A 10,106-nucleotide genomic window follows, 5' to 3' on the forward strand; every position below is an offset into this window, starting at 1 on the left:
CATATGTTGCATAGCACAAAATATCTTAAGCTGACTACAGAAAATGGAGTGTCAGTAGAAAGTGCTTTGCAGTGCATTTATCATGAAATCTTTATGGAGCAACTTTTGCATGGCCATGTCCAGAAATTCCCTGTTCCAGTAAATGCTGACATTAAATAACGGGGGGCTGCGAACTCCTAACTTCTAAATAAACAGCCCTGTCTGTGTGGATGTGGCTGACTTGATAGTCCTGCTGCATTTAGCAAAGTTTAGGAGGTTGATTTTGTATTTCATTACAGTGAAATTAATAGAAATAGTCAAAGAGTTTTCCAAAGCCGTGCGACTCTTTTAATGATGTTACATCTATTCAGCTATTATCAAGTATTGAGTATTGTTACTGTTGTAGATTACAAGAACAAGAAGCAGTGTGTTGCAAATGAGGATCTTTATGAATTTCCACTTAAGTTGAGAATATTACTGTTGTCTAGTTCATTTATCATCTTTGCTGTTTATATTTCTCTCATTGCAGCCTTCGAATTCTTGCACGGTTGATGACAGCTAAATTCCTGCATAGGGAAATCAGAGAGAAAGGAGGGGCTTATGGTGGAGGTGCTAAACTCAGTCACAATGGCATATTCACTTTCTACTCCTACAGGTAGTAGTGGGTTCATTCTTTGCAGTTCATGTCTGAGGGGATCACTGACTGCACTTAAGCTTATCTTTTTTTTCACTTAAGTTGTAGCTCTTTCAAGATCAGGTGAAATAAAAAGCACATTCAATCACAAGAAAGTGGTTCGTTGATGATGATGTTCAAATTAGTTTGAAGTAGGTGCATTTGTTGATTAACTCTTCCTTGCTGTCCTTGGGAGAGCCTGACTTACCTCTGCTGGTAGCGACCATTGTGTCTTTGTACTCAGCTGTTTGCTGTCCAGACCAGATTTGTGTAAAACTGGCTTTAATTAATTTATTTTTCTCTGGATTTAGGAGGCCCTAAAAAAGGCTATTCTAAATTTTAGACAAGGAAGTAGAATCATGTTATTGCCTAAGGTCATTCAGTGACTGGGTGGAATCATCAGAGATTCAGCAGAAAGCACTGCTTGTGATGAGTTGGAATTGCCTTTTTATTTTTATTTTTTTATTATTTTTTTTTCCTTGTTTTTTTTGCCTGTCCAAAACAGTTACCTGGCATTGTTCTTACCAAAGCACTTTAAGTTTAAATTTGAATTCAAGTTATTAAAGACTAGCTTTAATCCCTGCTAAAAGTGTCATCTGGCTGGAGTCCTGGCTTAGATCATTTTCCTAGACTAAAGGTAGTGTGAGTCCTTGGTTGGGATTCCTAGCTAAAATTTGAGCAGCCTTGCCTCCCTGTGAAGCTTCAACGTGGTAGGACTTGTTCTGCTTAGTATTTCAATAGTTGTTAACCTGTTGCACCTGCTTTACAGAGAGCAAAAACAGGTGTAGTGGGAAAAGCAACTTGGAGAAGATAGGGTATATAGTAAGTAGCACTGCTGGTATTTAATGGCAGTTAAGCTTACTAAGCTGTTGCAGACATTTGATAGTGTATCGTAAATGGTGCTGTTTGCCATCTTTTTGTAATACCCATTCTCTGCACATTGCCTTGAAACTACTTTAAGGTAACTGAACTTGCTGGACCTGTGTATCCAAAACTCCGAATGTGTCTCATTTATAACACTTCTTTCTTCTGAAAAAGAAAACAAACAAGCCAAAAAAACAACACAAAACCCAAAACCTCTTTTGGCAAACCAAGATTAAGTTTATCATTTGGTTTAATGCCCATCTATGTATATATGTTCATGTGATGCATAATAAACTGTGAATGAAATGAGGAGAAAGCAATTACAGCATTTTATAATAAGACTGAATTAATTAATTGTACTTTTTTTTTTTTTCTTATAAGAGACCCAAATTCATTATCCACCTTGAAAACATTTGAGAAAGCTGTCGAGTGGGCCAAATCTGGAGAATTCACACAAGAAGATATCGATGAAGCTAAGCTAGCAGTATTTGCTGCTGTAGATGCACCAATAGCTCCTTCAGATAAAGGTATATTCTCACCAGCCTTCCAACACTGTCAGTATTTAATTATTTTTTTTTTAATTAAGTTTCAAGGGAAGAAAATAGTTTGCTCAACGGTATCATATGGTAATATTTGTCCTTGGCAGATGTGAGACCATTGTAGTTTCAATGAAAGGGTGAATTCCTGTGTTCCTGACACAAGAATATATAGTGCTTATGAATGCCTCTTAACTTGTAGGGTGACTTTTTTTTTTAAGAAGTTAAAGCATAAAAGTCTGTCTGGTACGGTAGAGGGTGTTATGCTCTTTACATATCTGCCTTGGTAGTCTCTTCACATCTTTTCAGTTTGCTCAGTTTTCCCACCCTCCTCCATTCTCATCTTAATTTCAGTCCAAAACTTGCCAAGTTAGCATATATTCCTTTTGCATACATAAATGAATTGTTAGTTTAATATTACTATTATTTCAATATCTACTTGTATTAACACTAACTTACTAAACAAAATTTTAAATTAAGCTGACTTGGAGCTGATGGAACTTGGTTTTAGTCTGGGCAAATAAAAAAGTAATCAATTTTGGTTGCCATTGAGAGTGAAAGGCATGCATATTGAGTGTTGGTATTTGTGACATCCTTTGATATTTGTTAACAGAGCTGTGGCAAATTTAGTGAAACCCTGAAGAGAAGAACATTGTTCAATGGGCCTGGGAGCTGTTGCAGAAATCCCCGTCCCTTCACATTACTGTTACTTTGATCATAGTGCCCTGCATAAGGACATGAACAACCTTATGTGACTTTGAAGTCAGCCATGCTTTGGTCAAGGGATTGGACTAGTTGCCAAATGTCCTCCCAAGCCGTTTCTCCCCCTCTCCATTGCAGTTACTTCTGTGACAAAATGTTTTTCTATTATTATTCTGGAGTTCCCTGGTTGTTCAGACCTATAATACTAGTTTTAACATTACTATTGAAATGTTGGAGGCAAGTATTCCAGCAAAAGCACTAAAAGATTTGTTTGCAGATCTCTCTGTGTAGCATAAAAAGGTGATCAAACCTTTGTCTTACATGTGTATTACAACTGATAGAAATGTTAAGATTTTGTTGTTATAAACTACAATAAAAATAGAAGCTTCATGAAATCCAGCTTAGCTACAACTTTTTTAGGAAGTATTGAGACTCTTCAAAATTAATCATGTTGGTTGTTGTGTGTTCTGGACCACCATTACATTTAGATTTTTGACAAAATAAATCACTTTCCAAATCATCTTCTTTTGCCAAATAGAAAACTCTTAGTACCTCAGAAAATGAATTTACTCAATTCCAACCTTGGACATTTGATTTACAGTTAGTTACTGTCTCAGAACAATGGCCTAACAGTAGTCTCTGTCATTCCCTTCCAGCACATGTACTTGTCTCAATTTGCACTAGTTTGTGCACTTAGTAGGAACTGAAATTCCAGGACACAAATGCAGTGCATGAGTTTTGGTTTTGTTTCCTAGGAATGGATCATTTCTTATACGGGATTTCAGATGAAATGAAGCAGTCACACAGAGAACAGCTTTTCGCTGTCAACAGTGATAACCTGGTTGATGTATCAAACAGGTAAGTCTGTGCTCAACTTAAAATGTTTACTGGAAAAATAGGAGAAATACCTAATTTGAAGAAGAAAACAGTTTGTGAAAGTTACTGTAATAGTTTTTGGATTTCTTCCCTCAGTCATTCATACTACTTTCACTATTTGCTTTTGTAAACCCAGAAAGAGAGATATTAATTAAATCTTGCTTACTGCATTTTAGCAGTTGTAACCTCCTCCTACATTCTGAGTTGGGGGGAGATAATTTTACTTTTGAAGAGTCCAGAAACTGTCTGGAGTACAGACATCTAGCTCCTGGCCATATGAACTGGTTCTTCTAGACATTGTATTGCTTTAGCCTTCAGAATTCCACTTCAGACAAGAATTCCCTTACTTGAAGCAGACAAGGTTAAGGAGATAGGCTAGTTACGGTTGTGCCTTGATAGACTTGTCTTGTGATAACTGGGGAAAAAACACTAAATTTAAAAGATGCTGTAAAAGCAAACAACGGGCACTTACCAAACAGCACTTCTTCCTGAAATGGGAATATTTTTAACATGTATAGCAGTTACAGATAACTGAATGCAGCAGCTTTTCATTTGTTTGTTTGTTTCTTGCAGGTATCTTGCAGTTGGTAAGAGCACTCGTGGTCAAGCTGTGCTTGGCCCAGAAAATGCAGATATCACCAAAGATCCCTCATGGGTCAAACGATGAATTGCTGCTGAACATTCAAGCTAATACAAAATAAGTCACGTTGTGTGACTGTATAATTAGGGTTTTTGTCGTAACTTCTAACTGCTATAATCCAACTTAAAATGTTCATTGCTTCTTTTAACAGTGTCCAACAAACTGGTTAAAAGCTGTCCTTATTTCAATAACTGTGTGATAAATTTTCTAACCATACAGTATTTGAGGGCAAGAATGATTTGCTCTTATGGCAAAGACAAACCATAATATTTTACTGAAGACTCCTCCAATCACATATGAATACTATATAAATTAAATATTTTTGTATATGTAAAACTCTAGAGTTTTAAGTGGTGTCTGTTTGAAATCATGTCTGCTGTTGGTTATATAAAAACTGTGTCTCTCACCCTGGCAGATTTCATTCTTTGGTGTGACAATTACAGCTTTCTTTCCATAGACCACCTACAGACAGAGAGGAGCTTTGTGACAGTACATTCCACCTTGCATCAAGCCAAATTTATAGTGAATTGCAGTGTAAGTAGACAAATCACTAATGAATCAGTGTAGACTGTATTTCAAGTTCAACTTTTCTTGTTAGTTTGGCCAACAGTCTGTTATAGTTTGATACTAGACTGGTTAGGGAAAGAAAAAGCAGTTTTCCTTCACTGGTGGTATAGAGAATTCTTCATGAAGCAGTATTTCCCCCCTGCTTAAAAGCAGGTGAATACAATTTCTGACAAGTCAGTCATGATGTTTGCAACAGTACTTTATTTCACTTCAGATACATTAAGCACATCCTGTAACTCAACACAAAGCTAGCCATCTACACTTACTTGTCGGGTGCAAGTACTCTGGAACAAAGTGCAGAAGGTAAGTAACTTACAGAGTGCATAGAGCAGTGTTGCATTATGGTTAAAGGGTAGTATCAGTAACTGGTGCTTATCCATTAGATGCTGGGGTTTACTTCAAACATAACACAAATACAGGACAAAATCTGTGTGACAACTGGATGTCTTGTTTCACGTAAAGTGCTGGTACAATAATTTAAATGTTACAAAACAAGGCTGTAATGATTCTAAAGCATTGTTACTCACAATGTGCATCTATTATAATAATCTAGAAGTGATGTGTTCAGATGGTTCCAGTTTCTACTTCCTTTTGGCTGTGCATGGCAACATGCTCCAGCTGGCCGGAATCTGACACATCGTAACTAGTCTTGTACTTGGCCAGGATTTTCATCAGTGGTCGCAGCTTCAGCCACCATTGCTCCTTGGGAATTCTGTGTCTGTGAGAGGTATAGTGGGGGAAAAAAAACAAAGGTGATTTACTTGGTAGATAAGACAGACACATTTTGTAGGTCATTTGGTAACACTGACAGTAATGGCCTTCCTTATAAATAGATATTATAAATAAATATTATAGATATTTTAAATAGATATAATAAAATATTGACATTTACAGTGGGATGTAAGCACTGACCCAGACTGGGGAGAAACAAGAACCAAATACTGAAGGACCAAACAGCTTTTACTATAAAGGTGTTTTTATAGGTAAGGATAATACCAAGTTGGGCACAAAAAAAGCTGCCCCACTAAACTGTACCAGAGGTAAATGAGGCATTAGAGAAAAGACAATTATGAGAGTTATTTAAAAGGACAGTGGAGTCCCAGAATTCATAGCAAGAGACTTCCATGTAAGAGGAGAATGAAGAGAGTTAGAAAAGACAAGTGAACAGCGTGAACCCCTGGCAGAATGTTGGCCAAAGAGAAGAGTGGAATCAAATGTTTGGCAAATGCTGTGTGTCAGCACTGTGGAGAAGTTGTTTGATGTGGTAAAAAGAAGCCTGTGTTGGGATGTTTAAAATGTAAGCAGGGTATACATACACAAAGTCTGTTTCAGTCTTCAGCTCAGCCACGGGTTGGAAAACAAGGTTGCGTCTACGCATTCCCAGCAAACACACTGAGTCATCAGTATTGGCAAATATTTTTCCTAAAAGAATGAAATAATTTAGGATCTTTCTTACTCAACATTTGCAAGGGCAAGTACCCTTTTTCTGTAATTAAACTGAATTGGAAGTTTACAGTAGCTTAATTCCAGTTACAGGATATTTAATATGATACAACATCAATTAGTACTTTATTAGAGTTAGGAGATCTTCATGGTTTTAATTTAACTTTGGTGATTAGCAATGAAAATACAATGTAATTAAGCAACAACAAGACTGATTTTTAACATCCAATTTTAAATTAGATTTTAGTAAAGCACTGTTTACAAAAATTCCCAAAGAAGACATATTACCTTCTTCTGTCTCCCATGTAGCCACCATGAAACAAAAAGGAAGAACAGATGTAACTATATAACCATCAATTCCTTCATGCATGAACAACTGCAATCACACTAGCATTTCTTTAAAGAAAGATAAAAAACAGCTATCTGAATTAGTAACCTCACTCAAGGGGAAATCTCAGAATAGGAAGCACAGCAAGACAGTAAAAATAAAAACAATCAAGAATGAAAGTATGTTGACTAACAAGCATATACACATTTGCATGTTTGCAGAGAGTAGTCTTTTATACTGATAGGTAGTCAATTGTAGTAACAAGATAGCACTAAATATTTCTGCACCTTTCCGGTAGGTTTCTTTCAGTTTTTTGGAGATCCATTGCATAGCTTTTGCAGAAATCTTTGTCCCAAAGTTTCTATCAAATGGTGAAGGTGCACCACCCTGTATGAAAATTCAAGTGTGGGTTAGTTTAGTTACCAAACCAGTTTTTGTGTCTTTTTACTTTATCAGTCATCTCTGCTAAGGGCTGTCTCCACCTCTTCTTACTGCCATTTCCTCCACTTAGAAAAAAAAACCAACAACCCACCATGCAAATCAAGCTAAAAAAATTAAATTTGTGTTAAGCACCTGTGTAATTCTCACTGGATCAATACTTCTCACTTAGATAAATTAAAGGCACTGTTTTTTTCCATATCTCCCCCTTTGTTCTGATCATTAAGTACTGCCCAGCTATCACACTGCCTGCCACATGACAACTCTGTTTCAGTAGAATATAAACCAGGGAACTGTTGAAGGAAAGGTGTTAGAATGAGCCTGATAATAGGATGAAATACTAGGATGCATATGTAGGTAAAACAACCGCATCAGGACTACTTACACTAATGATAATTTATATTTTTTTGGTTGCTTTCGTTCCAAGTACTAGAGCAGCCTTTAGTTCTGGGAATAGAAGTGTTTTGTGTGGTTGGTTTTTTTTAAACCCTGTCTATACTACATCAAGTCTGACTTTTCTGTCCATTTGCAATCCAGCAGATGGGACTGAAATTACATGTGAAGTAGTTCCAAATAGGTACAGATTGTTTAACTATTGTCTTGACCTTCAAGTAAATGCATAAAGTGCCACCCTCAGTGTTGAATAACCTAAAAATACATGAGTAAAGGGAATTACGTAAGGCTTGAAATTACTTAAAAGGAGTGACATTTGTTTTGCTACTAATACTTTAGAAATTTGGCTTTACGTATTTTTTTTTTTTCACTACCTCAATCTTTATGATTAGTGTAGCCAAATTAGAAACTTACTACTTGCCCACTAAGAAGCAGTATGGTGAGATAAAGAGATGCAAGGTACAAAGAGCACAATTCTGTCTTCTAGAAGAACAAGCTATCTGCACGTATTCTTACTGAAATCTCTTCCAGGGTTCAGAAGTGAGATACACTATGTATGAGCAGATCAGTGTGTTCTAAGAATATATTACTATAATAAGATAGCTGTATTATCTATTTAAAAGTGTAATTGTGTATTAATATAGACAAGAGAGGAATAAAAATGAAAATTGTTAAGAATCTAATGTGTTTTTTTCCCTAGATTTTTTTAAGAAGGAATTGCAGTAAAACAAAAATCCACACACTTTCTTTAATCCTCAGTCAGACTTGCTTGAACTGCTTGAATAGTTTATGCTCTTTGTTTATTTGAAGTTAAGCTTGTCTGTAATGTAAAGGTCAGTTTTTACCTGTTGCATGTGGCCCAATACATTTTTGCGACAGTCAAACACTCCTTTTCCTTCTTCAGAATACAGCTGGTAAATGAAGTCAGTTGTGTAGTTCTCATTGCAGTTCTCATTTCTGTAGCAATTAAGGCCAGACACAGCAAATTTACTATTAAATTGCAGATGTCTTTACAGATACCGAATTGCATGTTTTTTCTCATCTTCCTGATATCAATAATAATGGCTTAGGTATTTTTATCTAATCACATACAGCAAGTTGCTTGGAATCTGTTGTTGTATAAGGTAGTGAAAAATATAATTTTATTTCTGGCAAGTTCATTATGCAGAGGAAAACTGCACTAAAACAAAAAGTCATTGACATCCAATACCATCATTTTGCCCTTTATAAAAACATGACTAGTGAACAGTACCTGTTCGTTACCAATATTGTAAACACAGTATATCTCTTTCACCCTAGTCATGTAACAAGTAGAGCCTGAACAAATACAGTAGTATCCTCATACAATTTATAGTGGTATTCATTCTGCGCCCCTTCACTAATTGGCAAACTGAAAACAAGTGCTCAAGAAAGAAAGAAGCTGATTCATGCTGTTTAAGAAGGTATAATTTTAAAACATGCTAATCAACATATTTTAAATGTTTTGATTTTTGAAGGGTATTTTGTTCTGTGTCATCTCCTGAAGTCTAAGTAGGATTTTTATAATAAAGGCCATAACATATGTGTGTACATATATGCTAGTTTTTACACTATCTTTAGTAAGAAAATCTCCGATAAGAGGTAAAGCCAATGAGAAAAGAGGCTGAACACAGGATGAAATATTAGATTGTAGAACAAATATATTTACATAGAAAGAAGTTAAGTTTTGAACTTGAGCATCCAGACAGCTCCCAAATCTGCCTTGTAAAATTACCATGCTAAGGAATAATCAAGGAATGTCAACCAATGCCATCTATTAACACTCACCTCAGCACTAGACCACGCTGGATACTGGTCTTCATTTTTTCAGTCAAGTGTTCCACATTAGCCTAGAAACAATTAAAATATTTCAAACCAGCCATACAGAACTCTAAAACAACTTTAATGAGCCTACATATCCAGAGAACTCCTGTAAAGCATTCCACATTTAAGTACTGAGTGCAAATTCCAATAATCAGCAGGATTTTGGAGATCTAGGACAATATACTGTGTATGGCTATTCATCTTGGGTTAAAACTGATTTCTTCTTCCACATCACAAATAACTGATTTTAATAGCAAAAAAAAGGTGGGGTTTTGTATGCTATACTGGTACAGCACTTAAGTGTGATAATGCCTCTCTCTCTCTCTGTATATATATATATAGAGAGAGAGATATTTATATATATAAAATACAAACATTCCCACAAAAGATCACATCTTGCCCTTGCCCCCACTCCTTGCAGAAGTCCCGTTACAGGTACAGAGCTGTGCTGCTCTGGTGGTACTCCCATATATGATATGAAGAGTAAACACCACTGAGAAACCACAGGGAAGGAATTACAATTCATTTCATCCCTCTTCTCCTTTCAGAAATTTTCCAGCTGCTGAGCTTTGTATTTTTCCATGACTGCAGGTAACACCAAGTACTTCAGAAGCGTAAAATCCTCATTGTAGGCAATTCCATACCAGCTTACACCCTAATCTATAATCCTTAAAGCCCAAGATCTTTATTTTAGTAACACCTCCAAGCACACTCTGAATAGTTGTGGTAGTAAAGTCAGTATCTCATAAACCTGGCAGACTGTTCAGCTTCTGACATGAATAACTGTCTAATACAATGGAAAAGAGATTTCTTCCTTTTTCCCTA

The 10,106-nt window shown here is 36.1% G+C and overlaps 2 protein-coding genes across 4 annotated transcripts in view; one reads left to right on the forward strand and one right to left on the reverse strand.

The window, feature by feature from the left end:
- Positions 1 to 4,303, forward strand: part of PITRM1 (pitrilysin metallopeptidase 1) — a 29,164-nt gene extending 24,861 nt beyond the window's left edge. Inside the window, exons 24-27 of the mRNA XM_010007041.1 lie at positions 484 to 634; positions 1,898 to 2,043; positions 3,510 to 3,612; positions 4,204 to 4,303. Coding sequence (XP_010005343.1) covers positions 484 to 634; positions 1,898 to 2,043; positions 3,510 to 3,612; positions 4,204 to 4,297 — 494 coding nt within the window. The 3' untranslated portion in view covers positions 4,298 to 4,303. The remainder of the gene's footprint in view (positions 1 to 483; positions 635 to 1,897; positions 2,044 to 3,509; positions 3,613 to 4,203) is intronic.
- A 715-nt stretch (positions 4,304 to 5,018) lies between these two features.
- PFKP (phosphofructokinase, platelet) overlaps positions 5,019 to 10,106 on the reverse strand; it is a 42,697-nt gene continuing 37,609 nt past the window's right edge. For all 3 annotated transcript variants that reach the window (XM_010006998.1, XM_010006996.1, XM_010006995.1), the window contains exons 18-22: positions 9,246 to 9,307; positions 8,285 to 8,396; positions 6,896 to 6,995; positions 6,154 to 6,259; positions 5,019 to 5,555 (exon numbers count right to left, since the gene is read on the reverse strand). In XM_010006998.1, coding sequence (XP_010005300.1) covers positions 5,402 to 5,555; positions 6,154 to 6,259; positions 6,896 to 6,995; positions 8,285 to 8,396; positions 9,246 to 9,307 — 534 coding nt within the window. In that variant the 3' untranslated portion in view covers positions 5,019 to 5,401. The remainder of the gene's footprint in view (positions 5,556 to 6,153; positions 6,260 to 6,895; positions 6,996 to 8,284; positions 8,397 to 9,245; positions 9,308 to 10,106) is intronic.

This window comes from Chaetura pelagica, unplaced genomic scaffold, assembly GCF_000747805.2.
Source record: "Chaetura pelagica isolate M959 unplaced genomic scaffold, ChaPel_1.0 scaffold17, whole genome shotgun sequence".
NCBI classification, from domain to species: Eukaryota; Metazoa; Chordata; class Aves; order Apodiformes; family Apodidae; genus Chaetura; species Chaetura pelagica.